Below are 25,090 nucleotides of genomic sequence, written 5' to 3' on the forward strand. Positions count from 1 at the left end.
ACCTGCATAGTTAACCTAATAAACCTAGTTAAGCCTTTAAATGTCACTTTAAGCTGTATAAAAGCGTCTTGAAAAAAAATCTAGTCAAATATTATTTACTGTCATGATGGCAAAAACAATATGATTCAGTTATTAGAGATGAGTTATTAAAACAATTATGTTTAGAAATGTGTTGAAGAAATCTGCTCTCCATTAAACAGAAATTGGGGAAAAAATTAAGCAGGGGGGCTAATAATTCAGGGGGGCTAATAATCTAATAATTCTGTCTTCAACTGTAATAACAATTTCACAATATGTTTTAGTCAAATTCAGAAAAAGCTATGAATCAAAACAGGTTTAGTTTCACATTTGGGGTTAATATTTAGGAACAGTTTCCCTCTGTTGGGTCGTGGCCAGAAGTAGTGTTGGGCAATGTCGACCAATTTAGCATTGTACGATGTCTAATGTGAAACATCGTGATGGATGATGAATTCATCGTTGTCGTAGGCGGTGCTGAATTAATCATTTATGAATAATTAATTAATAAATAACAAATTAATTATTTGTAGCCTACCGTTTCAACTACCTGACCCGCATGGTCTTTGTTTTACCCATAATCATAAATAAATAAACAGAAGTTAGACAAAAATGACCACCTGTCAATCATTTTTTCTGCGTGACTCTGGCATGAATAGGCAGAGTGATCTGCGTCGTTAAAACGGCATCGACAAACTTTGGTAAAAAAAGGGGTACAACCCACAGCAACCAACCAACAGTATATGAGGATTTCCCTAAAATTACTAAGTACAAGCGCAAAGCGAAAGATTAAAGCACTGTTCTGATGCTGTGACATGTTACCTGACAGAAGAGTCGTTAGATAGAGACAAAATTAATTAAATATCATGTTTAACAACTATAGTGAGGTGTGATCCAGTGGTACATTCTTGACAAACTGTCAGGCATGCACTGCTCTCTGTGGTTTTGTGCCTAAAGCACCCGCTGACTGCAGAAGCTCAGACGTGCATATACGCTGCAGCATGTCTGTGTGTGTGTGTGCTCACGTGACGTGCATTTTTAGCAGTATAGTGTGGAAGGAGGGCTTTTCAGAAATGCTAGCTAAAAACGCCAATGTGGATGTGGATCGTTTTAGTTCTAAAATACCAGTTTAAAATTAAGACGTATTAGTGTAAACAAAGCTTATGTATTTTTCACGAGCGAGTTGCACAATTAAGGCTACTTTAAGTTGTTTTTAGCCTATGTAAGTCTGTTCAAGTCTATGCCTTAACAATTGGGGTGTGCAACATTTATCATCTACTATCATATTTTAATTGCTGTTGTAACAGTAAGCAAGCTTATTAAAATAAGACATTACTGACATTACTCATCTCACAAACAAAAACAAGTCTTACGAGTCTGAAGGAATTCAATGCATGATGAAGCCTATTAGAATGCAGATTAAATAACCCTATAATTTATTTTATCTAAGCATATATATGTGTATATATATATATATATATATATATATATATATATATATATATATATATATATATATATATATAAATAAGTAAAATAAATAAATCCCTATATAGGTTTTGATCATTATATTTAGAAGACATGCTATCTCACAAACAGGAGTGCTGTTTTCTCAGAATATTAGCACTGGAGTTATTAAGTGAGTTATGCAGGTTAGGTTTTAGACGCGCATCTTTCAGCAACAGTTTACTGTTTATCTTCTCAACAAAAATTAAAATATTTTATGTGAAAACTGAGAGCTCCCTCATCCTTCATAGACAGCAAGGTTGCTGACTTTACTTAAAAAATAATGACTGCAACAGTTTCTTCTCATTGTCAATATTGTCGTGTCTGATGTTTTATCCTATATGTCTTGTACCTTTTTCAAACTAAGGAAGTGTGAGAATTCTACTATTGAAGATTGCTAATAAAAAATAACCACTTGGTCATATTTCTTTTTTATTAAACAATTATTAAATGTAACGAAAATAAAGTTTTTGGGTCGCAGATGTTATAAGGTCTCCGACCAAAACTCAGCTAAATAAAAACACAAACCAAAACCCGGCCCTAAAAATAATCAGCACACAACTTTGAAACTTAGAGGGGGTCCTTAACATGCATAAATAAGTTCAAAAATCATATAAAACAAATAAATAATATGCTATACATGTATTGTGTTCAAATTAGGGATGCACCGATATGGATTTTTTGGCCGATACCGATAACCGATAATTCTTCAGACTAGGAGGCCGATAGCCGATATATATAGGCCGATAATTATAAATCTTAAAATGTTATATTTTTATACAGCAAACTTCATAAAAGCTGAAACTCCGCTCTTTTGAACTGAATAGCCTACACTCAAAGCAAAAAAGCTATGATTTCAAAATTATATATTCAATTATATATAACCTATATTCACGATTTCACACAAATTAACATGCAAAAAATACATTATTTCATTTTCTTCATAGCAAATTAACATGCAAATTGACTGTTGCATAAAATTAAAAAGGTTAAATAACAAAATGGGATTTAATTAACAAGCAAGTTAAATATATTTTAAATAAGATGAAAATTAAAGAGCTAAGGACTAAAACCAGCTCATATGTTCTTGAATAAAACGGGTTACAGTAATGTACATCTGTACAAATATGTCATGTCCGAAAAAGCCTTTTTTTTAGAGGTGTTTTGACAGTTAAGAGCCACAGTACAAGTGATAAGCTAGATACAGAATGTATTATTTTTTAAAATGCGACAAATTCATCCTATTTGGCGTTTTAGATTCTTTTGAACACATGTAGTATCAACGCTTCTGTGTTCGTTCTTGCTGTCAATCGCGGGGAAAATGATCGATGAAAAGTTTATGATAAACCGCTGTGAGGGCGCAGATTTGCCCTTGGATATTGATACAAACCTGATCATTGAGCTCAGATGACTTTATGACAAACACAGAGCAGAATATAAAGACAGAACGTGTGGCCCGTATGCTGGATTTAGTGACCGGTGCACCTAGGCTCTCCCCTGTTGATCTGTTTAACCCTTTGGCGTTACGTGCTGACTGACTGACTGACAGGTGCGCGATGCGTGAGGCCAGCAAACTCGACAAAGCTTTCAGTTAAGATGAACACAGTTTCCATAGTTATACTTTATTTATAGATAAAGGTATATGGCTCTGTATATAATGACTATCTTGCTGGAGTTTATAGCCGTTTCGCTTTACTTCAGGACGCATTAACACCGCTCTGAAGTTCTAATCGCTGTTTTAAGTTATCCAGAGCTGTATGAATGTACAAATCTTGAATATCACGATATTATTAAATATTACAATTGTAACAACACAGACAGCAACACTTTTACATAATCGATACCAAGCTGATTCAGTCGTTTCATAAGAGGACCGCGCTTCTTCTCTTCTTTTTTCCTTGTCAACATAAAGGCAGTGAGATGCGCCTTATTTTAGGCCCCTTGTTCAACTGCAGGACATATTTAACTTGCGGGACGATAACGTATAACCCGTGCCTACAGACACATTTGACAAAGAGGCAAAATGAAATATTGCTGAATATTGCTGTTTAACAGACATGTTGATGCTAAACCAGCGCTTATGTTGACCTGGATCTGCGTCATAAACGCAACAAATAGGCTTTACCTTTTATTTTATAGCTTATACAGCATGTATGCACATTAATGCAATATCCTATTTAAACAACAAAACTGTTTACAAAACGTCAACATATGCGTTGTTGTTGTTTTTTCAACGAGCAGTGCGCGCACTTGAACCGCGAGGGAGAGAGAGGAAACCATGGCTATATCAGGACATATTCTTTAAAATAATAATTTCAATTAAAAATGTAAAAATGTTTTGTGATTTATAATATTACAGCGGGGCATTAAATAAATGCATATTTTCTGTGGAGCGGGCAATTTGAGGAAGTCTGTGATTTTTATTTGTACATCAATCATGGAAAATAAACAGTTAAACTCCTATTATTTGTCATTCGTTGTGTGCACTCAAGCTAATAGAAAGTTTGGAGGTACCCGCTTTTCTATTGTGCGCTTAAAGAGACAATATAAAGTAAATTAAATAATAAACAAATAAGCAAAAGACATTACACAAAAATATGAGAATTGAATGAATGCATAAAACTCAAATCAAAATAAATAAACGAATAGATAAACATTTATACCCTTTAAATTAAATTAACTTATTTCAATATTCAGTATATTCATGTGACACCTCTATCCTCACAGGAAGTCACATTTAACTGCTAGATGTTAGTCAGGTAACTTTTCTATGTTCCTTCTTAATGCCAACTGTGTAAACCATGATTACTAAAATGCTTATGATAAACCGCTGTTAGTTTACCTTCAAGCTCTGGTTCAGATGCTTGACGTGTGTGCACTTGAAGGTGCCGGTGAGCGCCAGCACACACATATTATGTACATCTTGACATAGGAAAGTGTTCCTCCATATGTTGTTCACAATAATTATCCATCCACAGAATTTGTAATGTAGTCAAGTGTGTAAACATTTAGCTGTGGTTCGCATTTCTGCCTTTGAATGTCTCGGAAAACAGCAGCTGCAGAATGCTTTAAATAAAAGTGAAACCATCAAGAAAAGGCAGACCCATTCTATGTTTACAAATACAAGCGTTGCCGTTTATAGGTCATTTCTGGTTAATGACGTCAGAATTTACCGGTATCTTGGAATGGAAGTTTGAATGATCTTCTCCGGAAAAAATTCAGTAGGTCCTTGCCCGTGTACACCTTTTTTATGAATTTAAAAGTCGTTCCAGAAATTACTGTGTGAAAGGGGCTTTTGATCTCACAATCACACTAGTTTGACTTAAGCTAAAACTTCTTTAACTTACAAAGATTGCAGCTCATTAAGCTAAAGTTTGAGCTTTCCCAACACTGAATATCACACACACCTGTCAGCACTTCACATGTCTGCGTATGTTCTCCCACACAAACGCTCACTTACAGCTATAGTAGTAATGGTGTCCGGGCAGGAACTCAAAGCCTAGAGAGAAGGGTGTGAAGCGCTGGATCTTTTCAGAGAACCTGACAGGGCCGAAGGGAGCAAACGGCTGATTGCACTCCCATCTCTTAATGGCCTCTTTAGTGTCCACGCAGCCCCTAAACTGGCTCTCCGCCACCAGATACAGAGCCAGAGTCTCCACTGAAGCGCCGGACGGGTGGTCGCCGGGATAGTGAGGACACAGTATATCCAGATAATCACTCAGATTGACCTGGACAGAGTAATCATCTCCAGTTAACCTGGGAGCAACAGAGAGAAAGAGGGAGAGGTATATTAGAGGGTGTATTTCTATCATGAGAGAAATTCATGGCCACAATCATTAAAAATGGCATTTTTCCAAGTGCACAGAACAGATTTCGGATGCGTCAGCACTGAATCACGTTTGCTGGCATTCACTTGGCCGCACTGTGGAATAATATTAAGAGTTAGCGATCAGTCACAGCTGAGAAACAAATGCTTGGACATGACAGAGGATTAGTTAGTACCTGGCAACACACACACGTCGAAGGATGCGACGACAGTGTGTGACTGTAAAATTACGATTAAAGTTAGCCAAGCTAAATTAAGCAGGTTTTATGTTACCCAAGTGACACTGCAAAGTGCCGCTGAAAAGGAAAAGAGAAGCCCGGAGGATTTGAGTAAGGTCAAAAGACTCGCGCAGCTCCAGATACGGACCATGGCTCTCAATAACAGCTTCATGCTAATTAGGGAGAGTTTCATTCTTCTCCTTCCACACACACAAAGTCAAAAGTCAAGTTGCACTAATAGGGGAGAAATTAGCATAGAATGGCCCTTAGTGGCTTGGTAAATAAATTCACACTCCCGTTTGTTTACACACGGCTGACTTGAAAAAGAAGCGTGTACAAGATGCCGTCAATAAAATGAGAGGGAGAAAAGAAAGACAGAAAGTAGATGACAATAAACAGGTTTGACAGAAGGAAATAAGAAAAATGATAAACAACAAGGACAAACACTAAATAAAAGAAAAGATGAAGAGGCAGAATGAAACAAATGAACAGTGACATGTATAAACAAGCATACAAAAAGAAAGAAAGAAAGAAAGAAAGAAAGAAAGAAAGAAAGAAAGAAAGAAAGAAACACATGAAATGAAAGCAAATAAAAGGAACAAACGAAGGAACTTATGAAAAGAAAAATATAAAAAAAAGACAAAGGTGTAAAAAAACCCAGAAAAAAAATGAAATAACTGAAAGAGACAGAAAAAATATACAAAATAAAAAGAAATAACAGGCACAAAAATATAGAAAAAGTTAATAAAAGTAAGTATACATATGAAATATTAAAAAAGGAAACAGGGAACAATTTATAGAGATAAAACAAAAGGAAGAAGATCAAATGAAAAGTATTAATAATATAGCAAACAAGCAAACGAAAGAAGAAAGAACAAATTACAAAGTTAAAGAAAGAAAAAAGAAAGAAAGATAGAAAGAAAGAAACAGACAGACAGACAGACAGAAAGAAAGTAAGAAAGAAAGAAAGAAAGAAAGAAAGAAAGAAAAAAAAAGAAAGAAAAGAAAAAAAACAAAGAAAGAAAAAAAGAAACTCATGAAATGAAAGCAAATAAAATTAACAAATGAAGGACCTTATCAAAGGAAAAATATAAAAACAAGAGACAAAAGTGTGAATAAAAGACAGAAAAATGAAACAACTAAAAAATAAATAAAATACAAAAAGAGAAAGAGAGAACATCAAGCTTATTACAAAAAAAAATAGTTAACAAAAGTAAGTGAAAAAGAAAAATACAAATGAAAGAGGAAAAAGTTTGAACAAAAACAAGGAACAATTTAGATATAAAACAAAAGGATGAAGATTGAAAAAAATGAATTATATAGCAAATAAGCAAATAAAATTAGGCAGAAAAATAACAGAGAAAGAAAGAAAGAAAGAAATAAAGAAAGAAAGAAAGAAAAAAGAAAGAAGGAAAGAAAGAAAGAAAGAAAGAAGTGAAGTAAGTATACCCGCTTTGAATGTTATCACTGGATTGAATGGGCTTTATCAGTGATTATCAGCTGATAGATATGGCCCAGTAGGGGCCTTCTAACCCTACTAGTAGGCTCAGGAGGCTGTTATCATCCATCCACATGGTTAATCAGCTATACTAATAGAGAAGACTCCAGATTCAGATCTGTTTTTACATTAATGTGCCGGTTGGGTTTAGGGTTGGGGTAGACGCTAATAAAAACAATTAATGGGAAATTTGATAAAAAATTTTCATAAACTTCTGGTCACAACTGTATGTGATCTGTTGCTGATTAACAATGTGGATGGATGATAACAGCCTTCTGAGACTACTAGTAGGTACAGAAGGCCCCTACTACCCAATATCTATCAGCTGATAACCACTGATAATGCTCATTCAATTGAGTGATAACATTCAAATCAACTGGTAAGTAAGTACGTAAGTACATAAGTAGGTAAATAAGTAAGTAAGGAAGTAGGTAAGTAAGTAGTAAAGTAAAGTAAAGTAAAGTAAAGTAAAGTAAAGTAAAGTAAAGTAAAGTAAAGTAAAGTAAAGTAAAGTAAAGTAAGGAAGATGGATCCAAAATAAAGAACGGACAAGAGAAAGAAAGTTTGCAGTGAAGTTCACAGGTACTTAAGAAGTGCTGATGAACTCCAGACTGTGGCAAAGCAGGTGAGAAGCAGAGCACAGGAGCAGTGCAGATGAAGCGAGACAGAAGAGAGTTGAATGGAGAGAGAGAAGGAGAAGAGTTAGAGAGCGGAGAGACAGACACATGGAGGGAGGTAAAGAAAGGGCTCACTTTTAATTAGTGGCCCTAGAGAGAGTTTGGTGGGAGACAGCAAGAAGAAAAGATGGATTTTAATTGGTCTTTCTTCACCGCAAACGTGCCAGAGAACCAAAGCGAGCGCGGGATGAGAGGTGGCCACGGAGGAGAAGAAGAAAAGACAGGATGTGAGAGCGAGCCGGCCGGTCCAGGTCTGTCACCGGGACTCTTTTGTGGAGAAGCGACAGAGCGAAGGAGCCGGAGGAAGTCTGAGGAGGAGAAATGGGGAGGAAAGAGAAGGAGGAGGAGGGTTATCCTGGGTCAAGTGGGTGGACGGAGAGACGACGGAAAAAGGCTAATGAATGACTCCAGTCCAGAGACAGAAAGAGCGAGGGAGCCCAACAGATGGAGAAAGAGAAAAAAAAGTTAGAGAGTAAACTAGGTACCTGACCCATAATCTCTGGCCTAGTTACGGAATTACCTTTAAATCTGTGGTGAAAACTCACAGCTAGAACACAGCTAGAACACTGAGCTAGATTACAGATGGATAAGATGAGGACCTTTCATGATATTTTCTATATTTCTTGAGATATTATCAATGATGATAATTCATGTGTATCCACTAAGATAAAAAGTTGCATCTTTAGAGAAAAAAAGTATTATCTTTCCCTTTTTTTAAACCAAAAAATAGGGATTTGGGAGCACAAACTAAACTATTATGTGTCATTCATACTGGAAGCTAGAGGGCATAAAGTCCATAGTGTACAGAAGTCTGTTATCCGGCAGCTAGATCTCTGCAACTCACACAGTTGTCACCCACTGAAGCTAAGCAGGGCTGCACCTGGTCCATCCCCAGTATATGGATTGGGAATCTACTGTTCAGTGAATGCCATCATTTGGATGAGACCTGACTCTCTGTGGTTGTTAAAAATCACAGAATGTCCTTCGAAAAAGACATACTGGGATGGTTTAACCCCGGCATCCTGGCCTCCTAACTTTTAACATAATAATTGGCTTCATCACTCTTGTCTCCTCTCCACCAATCAGCTAGTGTGCGGTTTGGTGCAATATGGCTTCCGTCATGTCATTTAGGGGGATGCTGCACACTGGTGGTGGATGAGGAGATCCCCCCCCCCCCCAAAAAAATGTGTAAAGCGATTTGAGTGTCCAAAAAAGCGTTATATAAAATGCAAGGAATTGTTATTATAATTATTTTTAGAAGTAAAAAAAAAACATCCATCATCACTGTAGATGAGAAAACAATAAATTGTGGCAATATATGCTTTATCTGTGTTCTTCAAGCCATACTAAGGAATCTCTAAAGTCAGAGATGCCCAAACTAGAGCCTACGTATGCCCAAAGTTGGCCCATGGTAACCTTTGATTTGGCACACCATTCATTCTGAGAAGAGAGGGAGAAAGAGTTGGGGTGAATGCCTTTAACAGAGATCGTCGTTTTGAATATAACATTTTATTGTTGAGCTACAAATAAGCAAACTGAAATGAAATGTTTCAAATGAATGTGTTTTTTTTTTTTTATGTGAATACTTTCACTCGACGGATGGGGGACAATGCAAACATTGCAAGCAAATCAATGAAAAGCTTGACTTGTGTGTTCCGCATTGAAGTTATAAATGGGATTGTTTTTGTTTTTACTGTATTTTTTTTTTTATTTTCACAACAATGTGTTACAAAAGTATTAATACATTAATTAAACAATTAACTAACTAACAAAAAAAAGTTTAAATGAAATTTTTTTTTACCAAAATGGGAGCAAAACCAACTCGTTTTTACAAAGCTCAAACAGAGCGCCGCCGTAACGCCACATCAAGTCAAACGAAGGAAGATCATCCATAGCTTCAAAAAACTTCTGTCTAATCAAGAATTCTTGTTTTGACAGAATAATAATAATAAAAAAAATTCCAACAAGTTGTAACTCACATTCCCTTAATTTCTGTTTGCTATATATTACTGTATAGCACAATTTTAGCTTGTCCTAATAAAATTATTAAGTTGACATTTTAAATGCTTCCTCTGAACATATGTAAACTCACAAATATTCTTTTTTTGTGGAAAATGTTCCTCCAAAAAACACAAAAAAATCTGTAAAACACTAAACAAAGCCTTAAGTCTAGAAAATTTCATAAACGCATGAAAAACAGTCTCTCTCTGCGAGCAGAAAGGGCAGTCATGACCAACGGCAGGATTTAAAACAGAAATAAAAGTATTAATTTCAACAGCACCATGAAAAATTATCCATTGCAGATCCCCAAGTTTCATAGATAATAATGAATTGTACAATGCTCACCATTGAGGGTGTTTGTGATCGTTTTTACTGTAATATGGTCATTGTAAACTTTTTAAATAATACTGCATTAGTTATTACAAAGCAATGTTTCATAGTTATTTTAAAATATCAGCAAATCAATTAGGAATGTGCCCATGGCAACTTTAATGTTGCTATAAAGTTGCTATATCAGCCTACAACCCTCGATCAAGTTTGGTTTTTGGCCATTTATGTGAAAATAGATAAATAGAATAAAACAGAAATATTTATGTAATAAAATATCTACAGATTTAGTTTTTTATTAGAAGAGTACATCTCTAATGCTTTTAAAACTCTATAAACTTGTCCTTAATGAATGCACAGAGCTTTCTCAACTACTGCAAGATGCAAAAGAACAAAGTGTTTGTCTAAACAGATTTTGCAAGAGAATGCTACTGCATTTGCAAGGAGATGCAAAAGATTTGCAAGAGAAAACAAATACTATTTGCCAGGCAAAGCAAACATATTTGCAAGGAAAAACAAAAGTTTTTTGATGCAAAACAAATGCAAAGTTTCCTGGGTATGCTAAAACTTTGAGAGAGAATGTTAAATATTTGCCAAATATTTTTCTTTGGACTCGCATGTATTTTCCACCAGCATGTCCCTTTAGGGCATACAGTAGGTCTCAAACTGGATTTTTTCAAACACAATTTTGCTTTAACCTAAGCGAAACACACATGATACAATTATTCAATCTGTGCAAGTCTAGAAACTATTAAGCAGATGTGAGTTGGAGCTGGTTGGAGTTGCAACGTGGATGTGTCATTTTTATCTACTGATTACTGTTGTTTAGATAGTAACATTTCTCCTTCATTTTTTAAATAAAAAGGTATTTCCAACAGAAAATGGATTTAGAGGAAAAGTATGTCATTAAACTTGAACAAAACAAGAATGCACAAGTACTACAGTACATTTAGATTTGTCGTGCGCCGATTTTATTATGCTGTACAGTCCTGACAAAAGCAATTTAAAATGGTAGGTTTAATCATTATTAAATCACAGTAATTCTCATAATGAAATTTTTCCAATATATTGCAAATGATAAGATGTCGCTTACCCCTAATTAGCAGTGATTTGCAATGAAAATAAAGATCAGCTCTTCATCAAGTGATCATGCTGCAGTCCATCCAAGCTTTGACAGCAAATGTCATATTTTCAAATACTGCAAGCTCGGCCAGTGGTGAGACATCCATAAGTTGCTAATTAGCTGTCAAGCAAATGTAATTTTCATCAATCAGGCCCATCAGAAAGGAACATCATCTCATGTTGTGAACGCTTGCGGTGTCACAGTTGAATAAATGAACGCTGGAGCAGAATAAATGGAGTTTGTTTGACCTTTCCCCTTGTTTTTCACAGGATGATACATTTACAATCTCATTTCAGGATCAGTTTTCATGTTTAATTGCATTAGAGATGACAATGGATATTAGATATTTGTTTAAGGTGGCTCTCACCGCTAGCAATATGGGTTTTTATTATAACTTGGCTAAGTAGAAGTGTAATTGTTTTGTTTTTGTTTTCTTTTTTTCTATATATAATTTCTACTGGAAAAAAGAGAAAAAAAAAATACTTGTGGGGGTAATTCACTTTTGTCTCACATAATACATTGTTAAATATACTTTCAGATGAAGCAAAGCTTGTTTTACATTTATAAAAGTACAAACTTCAAGAGAAATCTCTATGAATTTAACATTTTCTGGTAATTTACTAACAAGTTCTTCCAAGATAAAAAAAAAAAAAGATTTATTTGCAGACCTGACATTATTTAGGATTGCTGATGAAGAGTTAATAATGCTGTGAATAATGTTCAGTCTCTTCCAAGCATACTCATTTTACTTCATGATCTCAATGTATTGATATGTTTATTACATGCTCGCTTCTATGTTGTTTCAATGGCAATAAAAAGTTTACTGCAGATCTAAATTATATTAAGGCTAACTCTAAACTGTATTTAGATTAACAGTGTTAACATTTTCAGAGAGTATGTTTATATGGACACCAATATTCTGATTTTAATGCAATTGAGAAAACACTCGGATTCGGAGTCTATCATGTAAACAGCTATGAATGAATAAAATGTTCCTCAATAAAAGTTGAAAAATTAAAAATGAAACACCCGAAATTAAATGAAAATCCCGAGGAACGTGGATAGTGTGGTGATGCAATTACGTTAATCAAAGTATACCTGGGAGTACTGTATTGCGTCTCTAAGTGTTCAATAATTCATGAGTAAGACTTGGTTCAAACCCATCAGCGCGCTCTAATGTGTATGCGTGCAACTTCATTAATATGCATGATAGCTTCGAATACTGTACCTGAAACAGTGTTCAGATGGCAGAGAGACAAGAGTGTTGTCAGAAGAAGTGGGAAAAGAATAAGAATTGTTTGAAGATATGGGTCGTCAGTGTTGCTTTTATAATGTGCTGCAACAAAGGTTTTGTTTTCAATTTCCCTCTATGAGAGCACAACTGGACTCACGCATGGATCAGTGCACGCAACACGTGGCAGAAATACGTTTGTACGGAACATTTTTTACTTGAGAGCTTTTCGCATCTGTAAATTGTGAAATCCGGATTTGCTGCTTGTCTCCTGCTCCAGTATGTGTTGATTGTCCTGTCTCTACAGATATGGTAAGTGTGTGCAATCAGTGCCATTTCTTTGTTCATTCAGATGGCAAAGTTATAGTTCGTATCGTCAGCAGTACTCTTTTAGGATTTAAAAACAGACCTTAGTCAAAATGATTTCTAAGTTACTTAGTTTACGTTAACATCACTACAATATTATAGACTGAAAGATCTGCTGCTCTCCGAGTATAAACATGTAAACACTGCAAGCAAACTATTGCCGACCGTCGTGTTTAATTTTCGCCGCATTTTGTGACAGGATAGTCTACACACACACGGCTTTCTGACCTACTGAGTGCATCTGAGTTATCGAGAAATGCAGAGGTTTTTTTTCTCTTATACAACGTGCGGTATTAAACATTCCACCATCATTAAACACAGTCTTTCTCCCCTGTGTGTGTGTGTTTGTTTTTCCTCTGTAAAAATCAGCGCGTGGCCAAATGAAAACTCCCGTTTTTATTCAAACCCTTCCCCTTTTTTCTCTCCTGACACTCCTACCTAAACAGAGCTAGACACACCCACTTTTCTGACTTTTTCCAAACTAGAGGTATGAAAACACCCTGCTGAAACGGGGTTTCATGGCCCTTTAATCATATTCTTGCCTTATTCAGATTAAGGCCAATCATTTGATTATTGATGTCCATGTAAACCTAAAAGTCATGTATTAATTAGTTTTTGTATGTTTTTTTTTTCTCTAAATGTGCCTATAGCTGTTGACTTGCACATTATAAAATTACTAAAGGGTTAAACATTAAGCATAAAATTATTCTTTAATTTTCAAGTGAATATAAGTTCAGCTAACATCTTTGATGGCCTCAGGGTGAGTAAATCAATAACACGTTTTCTTTTTTGGCTTTGGTTTCTTTTTTGTGTTGTTTAACAGTTAACAATCTATTTAAATAAAACATACTAACAAGCATTAAACAATAAATGGGGTAAATATTAATAAAATAAAATAAAATGCTCTACCAGAGAATACTAGAAGTATTTTTTTTGTTTAACCATTTTTTTTAACTGAGCAACAACATATGAAATAAACAGAATTTTAAAAATTTATAAATAGTGAATATAATAGCATTCAAATATATTTTAAAAAGGAGTAAAAAAAGAACATAAAAATGTATACTGTAAAGCAGTGTTCATTAAGTCTAAAGAAAAGTTTAACCACATAATAGAAACATTTAATGATAAAACCAGCTGTCAATTAATCAAGTGATTTGCAAAACAGAAAACATTCAAAACAGAACTGTATATTTAAACATTCAGCACAAAAAAGGTCATCAAAACTACATCACATAATAAGATATTTTTGAGTGAATCCCAATGCTGAACTTTGACAGTGTCAGCCAGCATTACACACTCGTTAAAATAGTCGACCTACAGTAACTATAATTCACAGGCACCAATAAGTACATGTAGCTAATCTTCCAGTATCTGTATGCATCTCTTTTACAATGTGGCAGAGATGAAAATGCATTAAAGAGGTGAAGGAAATGTATTTACTTCCCTCTCTCCTCTTCTTCACACAGCGATGACACCAGCTGATCAATAGCCGTGACTGAGTATTGGTGATCAATCTCTGTGACAGACCGAATCGATCAGGAATCAGTCAAATGTAACTCGCACAAGGCCTTCTGATCAATTTTGTGCTGCGTTCAACACCCCGAGCTGCATAAAACATCTCAATTAACACTCCCACATTCTCAAAAACACACGCAGGTAAATACGAGCTTTAATTAAGTGACAACTAAAATTAAGCATATTACATACTAGAGGGTTACTGACAGTTTAAAGGTGAGGGAGCCAGAGAGAGAGAGAGAGAAAAAATGGAGATATAAAGGACAGGAGACATAAAGCAATCAGCAGAGAGGTTAAAGTGTCAGGATCTGTCAGGATGGCTGAAAAATGAAAATGGTCTGAGTTTAAGGGGGTGGGGGTCTGTAAACCATGTGGTAATCATGATCATATTCAGCACAATGATAATGCGAATGCTTCTCTCCAATGGTGGAGTGACGGAGCTGGACTTGGACTTGAGACGCTTCAACTCATGCACTGATTGAATAATGAATGATAAAGGATAATTCTTAGTTTACTAAAGAAAAAGAATAATAGCTCCGTCATAGACACATGCCAATTCTGTGTAATTAATTACAATACAATAAGAGCAGCGATTAAAAAAAAAAGTGTATACTATGATATTTATATTGTTTGGGGAGTCACGGTGGCACAGTGGGCAGCACGATCGCCTCACAGTAAGATAGTTGCTGTTCGAGCCCCAGCTGGGTCAGTTGGCATTTCTGTGTGGAGTTTGCATGTTCTAGGATTTTTCCAGGTACTCCGGTTTCCCTACAGCTTAAAGATATGCGCTATAGGTGAATCGAATAAGCTAAATTGACCGTAGTGTATGTGTGATTGCAAGTGTGTATGGGTGTTCCCAGTGTTGGGTTGTACCTGGAAGGGCATTCCATCCATAAAACATATGCTTGATAAATTGGCGGTTCATTCCGCTGTGGCGACTCCTGATTAATAAAGAGACTACGCCGATGATAAAATGAATGAATGAATATTTATATATTTCCTTTGGCCTCTATCTCAGAGGTCGCCACAGCGGAATGAACCACTAACTATTCCAGCATATGTTGTACACAGTGGATGCCCTTCCAGCTGCAACCCAGTACTGGGAAACACACAAACACACTAATTCACACACACTCATACACTATAGCAAATTTGGCTTATTTATTTCACCTATAGTGGATATCTTTGGATTGTGGGTGAAACCGGAGCACTTGGAGGAAACTTACATGAACATGGGGAGAACATGCAAACTCCACATAAAAATGCCAACTGGCCCAGTGGGACTCGAACCAGCGACTTTCTTGCTGTGAGGCGACAGAGCTAACCACTGAGCCACCTTGCCGCCTCTATGTGGAAATTATATTTTATATTGACCTATTGTCATATTCTGCACAGGAATGATCTAAATGAAATCCCAAAGAAACATTATCACTAGTTTCTGAGATAAAATGTTTTCTGAAAACATTTTACTCAAGACGTGTATGTTAATGCCTAATTTAGGAGGACTGACAATAACTTCGAGGTGATCCCCTAATTTATTTTCAGAGCTGAACAATCAACAATGCAAATGACTAAATATAAATGACTCAATTTGATTATCTGAAAGAAAAGAAAGCAAGAATGAAGGTCACCTTCAGATGTAAAACCTGTTTATCCTTATGCCATTCAAACTACTTAAACTAACATAATTTCTTCTGTAAAATACAAGACAATGAAAAAAAATCTCTGTGTTTTTACACAGATGAAGGTCAATGTTAATGAAAATGCACCAACATTCTTCAAAACATTTGAAATATATAAAATAAATTAGGTCAAGCTAGTTTGAAGCAACATTAAGTTTTTTTTTTCTTTTTTTGGATAAACTCTAATTAATTAGCATGTTTTTTTTTCCACAGACCTGCTATGCATGAGCAAAGACTAAAGAGGCATGAGATCTTGCATGATTAAATCATTAAGTGATTAAATACAGACACAGAAGATTATCCTACAAGATCCATATAATGTCTACAACATATAATGTGTCTGATTAAATCCTGCAGTGCTGGAGCCAAACTGAAGTCATTATACCATTACAGCAGGCGCTTCACGGTTTTAATAATAGAACATATTCATAGTAAATCTAAAAAAAAATCATGTGTGGGAGTATACGCCTGAGCGCAAACATGAATGAAAATAGGGCCCGACCCTGGCAGCAGCACCTTTGATCCCTTTATAAAAGAGAATAATTAAAACACGAACAATTTCACAACCACGGCGGAGGAATACAGAACAGCCTCGACAAGGCACGCATACCAAGTGAGCTACGCAATCTCGCTCCAGTCTTACTGTATGCTGCAACATAATTGCTCAATGGACCTGATAATTGATCAACAATGCTAGACTGTCCACAGAAAAATACAAAAAACTGCTGGGAAAAGAAAGGGCGGTGGTGGTGGGTTGGGTTGAGATGCAGCTGATTGGCTAATTGAGCTTCAGGACGGGTGAAGCTGAAAGTCCAGGGGCTTGATGGACTTGGCCATAAAGTAACTTTGTAAGAAGTGGAAAAGAAAACAGTTGAGAAAACAAAATGAGGGTACTCGTTGTCAAGGGGGATCCAGAGCTCCACTGTTTATCCCAAATGATGGAAGGAAGAGCAAACAAGGTCATTTGAGTGAAAACAATTTTACTTAAAGAAATTTTTCTGATCAACACCCTAATCCCTGCACCATAATCAGCCTCAACCTTTTCCACTTAGTAATATTTCAAGTTTCATGCATATGAATTGCAACCAAAATTTGGTTTCTCGATCTTCAGGACTGATGAAGGTGAGAGTTCTTGATGGCTTGACCATACAGGCTAGGATCACAATCCAATGTTCGTACATTGGGCAGTGTCGGGCCATTAGTCAGCATTAGTTAGGCTAGTTTGTTTTGTTTTTTCCACATGTCATCTCTCATCGGGTTAACGTTGAAGCAATTGGCCCATTTCAGCTTATAACTAGAATCAGCATCTACCATCAGGCAAAAGAAAATCACTCTTATTGGTTATTCAGCAACAATACAGAGTGCGAAATTCCAATGCTCCACTGCACTTTTAGGATGCATGTCCACTGATGCATTTTTTGCACTACAGGAACGCGAACCCAGTCCATGATGCACCAAGCTGCAACCGCTTCAATAGTCAAAGCTTTTAATAAATTGGCAACATTCAACACTGAGTGTAAAAGGCATGGTAAGTTATGCTGCCAGTGTTTAGAAAACGCAGCACTTACATTGATAAGAATTGAAGAAAAGATAAACACTTTTATTTGTGCTGCACAAAATGCCTCAGTGGACACACACCCTTTAGTTAATGTTTCATTACACCATCACGCAGAGCAATGGAAGGAAGAGCAAATGAGGTGATTTCCTTCAAACAAAGATATTATTTCAAAGTTTGACTATTGTTTTCCTGGTCACCTTCATACATTGGCTCCATTTTAACCACCTGCATTAACTCTTAGGAATATTTTAGATGTTGCGCATGAAACTTTTATCAAAGCTGACCAAATAACTGATCAATAATGCTAGATTATTTGATTATATATGATATATGATATATAAATTTGATATATTGAAAAAAAAATCACTTTACTTAGAATAATGATTTCTTGATTAATATCGATGACACCCTTTCATCTCATGAGTTCAACTTCACTCAGCTGCTTTTCTTGTTCCTGTTCTGGAAAAAGTTGTGTTGTTCATATGACCTGAATCAAAAATTGACCCAATTTAATCCACAATGCTTGGCTATCCATGAAAAAATCATGCTGGGAAAGGAAAGAGAGGTATAGGGCGGGTCAAGTTGGAGGTGACCTGATTGGCTCCCCAAGCTTTAGGACTGGTAAAGGTAAGAGTTGGGGGTCCTGATGGACTTAACCATGAAGGAACCTTGTAAGAACTCCAAAGCCAAACATTGAGGAAAAGGGCATATTTATGTGGAGCTGCCTGAGGCAGCCAATAGTATGTTTATCTGAGAACTTTTGATAAAAGAATGGCAAAAATACATGAAGACAAGGTCTTGGAAAGTTTTGAGAAGATAATAGATAGCGAAGACAAAGAACTGAGAGAAAGTTAGGAAGGATGGAGGATTTGTTTGAGGGGTAAAGACCCGAGGTGGGCTGGCACGCTTCGCCAAGCTGAACTCTTCCAAGGAGGACACCAGCATGGGAATGAAGCATGCAGAGCAAAGGAAAGAGTGAAAAAAAAACAGTTTGAGGCCTTGGCAACAGGCGAGGCATCTGAGGGGAGTTGAGGGGGTGAGAAAGAGAACGAGTGAGAGAGAACAAAAGAAAAAAAGAGGGTACTCATTCCCCAAAGGGGTTTCAACGCTCCACTGCACTTTCAGTCAGTGGTTCATCCCTCCATCACACACGAGTCACGAGAGGAAGAGCAAATGAGGTGATTTCAATCAAAAACACAGAATTTTTATTTTGGGAGATTTTTTTTTTCCTTGATCAATATTGACAGTGCTCTTTCATCCAGTTGCTCCATCTTCCTTCAGCTGCCACCTGCTTTTCCACTCAGGAATATTTCATGTGGCGCGCATATGACCTGTATCAAAGTCATCCTCATATTCACCATTAACCCTCAACCTTGCATGTTCTCTCTTCGCCTTCTCTCCACCAATCTGGAGCTCTCTTTCTCTCTCTCATCAGGTCACGTTAGTCTCTGGGGTTTGACAGCCACGCTGCAGATGCAGCCCTGTTAGAGCCCGTTTGAAACAGGGCTTCAAAACCAACAGTGAAGAACTCAAAAATCACGCAACTGTGCAACATTACCACATTGAAGGGTTCACAGAGACACCACGGGTGCAGGTCTGTTCTGATTGGCACACGCATGAGCAGGGGAGAAAAATGATGCTGAATGCGAATGATAAATTAAAGCAGTATGATCATTTTATTTCCAACAGAAATCACTTTGTTTTTTGATGCTGTCAAAGATTGTGCATACATTCAAACTTTGATGAAATGAAATATCACACAGTGAAAGTTACTCCAATTATGATGACTGCCAACATGCACAGATTGCGTGACACACCCTTATTTTCCGAATGCATGAACAAAACTACACAATAAATAAAATATGATCCAGGCTACATGTAACATGATTTGTGACAACCACAATGAGTTCGGTGCAATGAATTATTGGCTGCCGAAAGCATAAGACTATTAAAACTCAATTTTGTATAATGAACAATTTTGGTGTTATGGTGGGTTGCCAAATGATGCCCAATAAATATTCTGGTCCTGAAGCAAAGCCAGTTATGCACCACTGCACCACAATATTCAAGACCAGTGAAGTCACAGATGCTCCCACATATGTACTGTAGCTATCTTAATGCTTTGATACACCATGATAAACAGGGTCTGATATATACATATGTATGAGTACACATTACACAAAACCAATTGGGGTCTGTATTTTTGAAAGCAAATATGTCGCAGAAAACAAATATATAAACAAACTGTCCTACTATTTCAAAACACATTTTGTACAATTTATTCCTGTAATGACAAGAGTTTTTAACATCATAACTCCAGTCTACAGTTTCAAAAATCTTTCTAATGTGCTAAGATTTGATGCTGAATTAACATGTCTTATTATAATCACACTTTGTTTTCTACTTGACATCACTAAATCCCACACCAGTGAATAATTAATCATTTCAAGTTTTCCATAATGTGATTTAACAACAGAAATTGAGAACTGTGAAAGAGTTGTAAACACTTTTTTATAACCCAAATTATTCATGCTGCATTTTGTATTTTTGGATTAGCAAACACTAAATACAAAGTAGTTATGCAGAGAAAAGCAGGAAGACTTTAGGGAATGTCAGCCACATGAAGGCAGCCGTGCACAGCCTGCATAACCATCACAAATTCGAAAACACATTCAAACATCTTCACGAAAAATAAAAAAAACAACCCTCTGCCACAAATATGTCCTTCTCTTCTGCCCCCTCCTGCGATAAACCCACCTAAGCTCCAGCATGTGGCGCATCCCCAAACCTCATGTTAGCCCAAGCGCTAACCCAACAGGCGCTAAGCTCCTCATGTGGCTCTGATGTGCTCGACCGTTTCAGACCGCATGTGTGTTTGTTCATTCAGCCATGTTGTGTCTAACCTGACTATTAAGGCACTTCAGACAAACACCTACTTGGCCTCCCACTTTGGCCATCTGGTACCCTGTATTTACCCCTTTAGATGGCTTTTTTACCTGCTAAATTCTAAATTATGGCAACATTCTTCTTATTTTCATGTTGTTTCAAACCCAAAGAATTTTTTATATCCTCAGAATACCGATATTTTAACCAAATCTGAGATTCTCCACAAAGTCTAATGCTTAAAAACGTCCATAAAGAGATAAAAATTGAAGCATAAAAATAAAGTGGTTTAATACAATTATTTTAAATAGAAAAAACAACAGATCAAGGACTTTATTCAAACAACAAAATTGTTCAGTGAATAGAAAGAGAAGCTCAACCATAACAACAGAGATCAAACTTCACTGGTTCATGTGCAAGCTTGAATAAACTAACCATCGAATCCAATAAGACCTGCAATATCCATGAGTTCAGACCCTGTTGAGCTTTAAGTCTGATTTATACTTCTGCGTCAAACGCACGCGTTTGCTTTGGCGTTGATGCATAGCCCTTCGCCGTGGCCGTCGGCGTCACTGACATGCACCTCTCAAAAAATGTAACTACACGTAGCAACGACGAGTAGAGCAAGCTCTGTGATTGGTCGGCTTGGTAGCGCTGACGAGTCTGGACGGGACCGAGAGCCACGCGAAAGGCGCTAGCCCAATGGAGCGATTGTTTACAAGTGTGGAGTCCCGTGAAGGTGCTCCGAATGGAAAGTTTTGTTTTGAGTTTACTTCATAGTTAAAGTTGTTGCATGCCCGCTGGTTCCTGCCTCAAAATGAGCGAGTTTGAGCCACTTGTACATCCAGGAAGTGTTCAGGAAAAGCAAAACAGCAGCGAAGAAACTCGACACAGAGGAACATTAAAGAGCCCATATTATACATGAAATAGGGTCATATCTTGGTTGTAAGGGTCTCCAACAACAGTCTAATATGCATGCAAGGTCAAAAAACACTTTCATGGTCTTATAATATGCATTTATTTTTATCTAATTATCCCAGCGACTCCTGTATGAATCGTCCAGTGATTCATTTGTTCCCAAACCCCTCCTTAGCGCGAAGCTAATCTGCGCTGATTGGACCGATGACAGTCTGTCGCGATTGGTCGACTGCCTTCAGTCAGAGAGCGAAATGGCCAATAGCCAATCAGCAATATAAAAGTAATCACAGTTCATACACGCTCGATAGTGTAGGCGTGGATTTTAGCTGCCACACACACACAAAAACACACACACACACCTCCGGACGACAACGCTCCCGCTTCCGCCCGCACCCGCCAGGTTTTAGCCTAAGAACCCGCTCCGTTTTCTGCCCGCCGCGCCCGATCCCGCTAGAGCGGGGGACCAAAAATCACCCAGCTATACAGTCCAGACAGCCAAGCTGTCTGTATAAACACAGCACCAAGCACAAAAAGCTCGTTTGCTCGCTCTCTCGCGCTCTCTCTCTCTCTCTCTCTCATATGCGCGCGTGCGCACTAACACACACACAAGCACCAAGCAGACACATTTTTCTCATTCGCATAGCAATATCCGTGATATTGCTAGACAGCCCGCTCCCGTCCCAAATTAAACCCATTACCGACCGCTCCCCGCGATTTATTCGGAAATTTATTCCCGCGGCTGTCCCCGCGGCAGATTTCTGCGGCGCGGGAATAAATTTCCCAATAAATCGCGGGAGCAGAACTCTAGCACGGAGCTCCATAAACAAAGCAGCACGCGTCGCGTTTTTAACAAGACTTTGCACGGGATAAGAGAATATAGCCAGTTAACCTGATACAGTACACTCGGTTACAAGTAACAAATCACAACTAAATACATTTGCAAGCTCGAGTCAACGAGGCAACAACTTTAACCGCACGTACTTACACTTGAGAAATGGAGGAAGAAACCCATCCTGACGTCCATCAGTAAGTTACTGTTTACTGATCCTTCCTTTAACAAACTCAGATGAAGTATTCTTTGTAGCCTGTAGCTTCCAGAAGTTTCCAACTGCATGGTTATAATGCTGATGTTTCATCTTTGGGTAGAGACTCAATATAATATCCATCTGCAGTGTGACTTCAATCGACCGGCATGTTTGTATGCGTGTTGTTGTGGGTGTGCGTGTGTTTGTGGGTGTGTGTGTGTCGGGGTTTCTGCGTCAGAGGGCGGGGCCTCGGGTTTGAAATCTCCCGGGTTTGCGCGTGCACGTGAATAACTTGGTTTCGTTCGTACGTCATGGCGAAACACCTAATGAGTCGGTATCAAGGCGACTCGTTTGAAGCACTATGAGTCGACTCTTTTATAGATGAATCAACCGTTTTAAACACTGTATTCTTACAGATTTAAGCCTTAGCTGGATACTTCACTTCACTTAGAGCTGTGTTACACACTACATGGAGGGGAATTTTCAAAAACCCATAATATGGGCTCTTTATCACCCCACTGCCAACTAGCGTTTCGGAAGTGAAATGCAGACCAACAGAGACAGCGCGCAGATGTATAAATGCACAGCTACGGGCGTTGCATGTGCCTATGGTTACGCCGGTCACTTGAAGCAGAAGAATAAACCAGGCTTTAGAGCCATCAAGTCGTGGCAAAACTACTGATTTCAGCAGCTCAATCCATGTGAAGAAAAGCGGCAATCTCACTGGTCAGCCAGTTTTTAATGAAACCATGTGAAAAACAAAAACATGCCAAAACAAGGCCAAAAACAACAAAACAAGGCACAATTAGGGCACATGTCCAAAGAAGGGTTTTTGCGCAGCTGAAAACTCCAGCGTTCTTCAAAAAACTCCAGCGCTCTTCTAAAAACAAACAGCAGGGAGCATTTCAACTGTGGGACCATTTAAAAAAGGGGTGTTCAGTACTGTGTGTAAAACAGATGCTCAGCAGTTCGCCATGCTGTTGGCATTCAATACAAAAATCCAGCACTTTCATTGAAAACAATTGAAAAAAAAATGCTTTGCTCCATTAATGCCATATGGCCAATAAGAAGTGTTTTGTCTGGAAATATTGGCTATGTGGCTTTTAATGTAATCTTCTTTTCATCAATGCTATTGCGTGCTGATGTAGTCACAGACTACATTTACGTGGACATCAGTAATCAAATTATTTGACTTAATCTGAATAGGACAATAATATGATTAAGGTGTTTACATAAGTTGCTTTTTGAATGTTTCTTTCATGATCCCTTTTACATGCACATAATTTGAATGTCATTGCGTCACCACGTTATTCACATTTTCTCCGGAATTTCATGTAACTTCGGGCATTTCATTTTTAATTTGTAAACTCAACTGCAGTTTGTTACTTTCACTTTTATTTAGGAACATTTCATGCATGCCCCCATGACAAATGAGATGTTGCATAAGAGCATGACCTTCTGGAAGAGTGTTGTTCTGGAATTTGGTATCGCACGCCATATGGAAAAGAAAAAAAAAACTTTCGCATTTCACGATGCAGCTGTCTGTGGTCCTTCACTGACTCTGTAGATGCAGAAAATAGTGTAACAGCCGTGTGTGTAAAGACTATCAGGTTGCAAAATGTGGCAAAAATCCTACACAACAGTAATAGTTGGATGAAGATGTTTACATATCTGTTCTGCACTTCAATAAAGCGACTAAACTCTTACTCCCTTAATTGGATAAAATTAATCAGAAATCGCTGTTTACATGGTAGAATCTTAATCAGACTATTGGCTTAATCGTACAATGTAAAGTCACCGTTAGCATCTAATAATATCCATGCTGGCTAATATTATCCAAAGCCAGTTACTTTTTTTGCCCATATTTCCATTGATGAAATGAACAATGCTGCTATGCATTTAAGTGTCCACATTAATACAGATATAGACCTCATAGAACATAGATCATAGACATTCACCATAGACTTCTCTAAAAAAATTGACGGTGGGTCATTGTTCCAGCAACAGCTATATATATGTAACTGCGCAAATGAATATTTACAAATGAAAGAGGGAGAAAAGTGAGCTAGTCTAGTACAGGTGGTCTGTCAAACCCACTAACCTGTGTAAAGCACACTATGTATTGCACAATGTTTTCCAGAAGATGGAGTGTTTATAAGAAACTACCTGGTGCATACGAAGAGGACAAAGAGTCTTTTACAGGTCACAAGCCTCAAACTTCTTTACATCATCAAATCAAATAAAAATAAACCACTCAAGTCAAGTGGATTATTTTTTTAAACTATGTTTTGTGTTAAATGGACTTGAAATGGAGGGACAGAAATTTCTTGGATTCAAAATGTATATACACTTGTCTTCAGATCATGAACAAAATCCTGACTGGTTTGGACTTACATGAGGTTGAGTGCATGATAACAATTTTCAACAATTTAACTAACATTTTAATTATCTCACTCTTTCTATGACCGTTTTTCTGAGGCATGTGACCTTCTTAAGCTTTTGACTTGGTCTCCTTCAGGTCTCGTTCCCTCCCTCTCTTTCCTAAAAGCATTGGGAAGCAGGATCCAAAGCCTTTGTTAATGGATGTTATTCCAAAGTGTAGTGAAGGAAGCACACACACGCAAAAACAAACAGGACTCCTGACCTTAAGCTTCCGTTTTGGTGCCAACATTTTGCGTGCCTCTTTCTATCTCTCCAAAGGCGCCAGGTGTGGGGCCA

General features: G+C 37.3%; 1 protein-coding gene across 1 annotated transcript in view; it reads right to left on the reverse strand.

Annotated features, from left to right (window-relative positions):
• The window catches only part of efna4 (ephrin A4), a 92,415-nt gene that overhangs the window by 30,983 nt on the left and 36,342 nt on the right, over positions 1–25,090 (reverse strand). Inside the window, exon 2 of the mRNA XM_001342982.9 lies at positions 4,982–5,277. Within this exon, the coding sequence (XP_001343018.4) occupies positions 4,982–5,277 (296 nt within the window). The remainder of the gene's footprint in view (positions 1–4,981; positions 5,278–25,090) is intronic.

Source organism: Danio rerio, chromosome 16 (assembly GCF_049306965.1).
Source record: "Danio rerio strain Tuebingen ecotype United States chromosome 16, GRCz12tu, whole genome shotgun sequence".
NCBI lineage: Eukaryota > Metazoa > Chordata > Actinopteri > Cypriniformes > Danionidae > Danio > Danio rerio.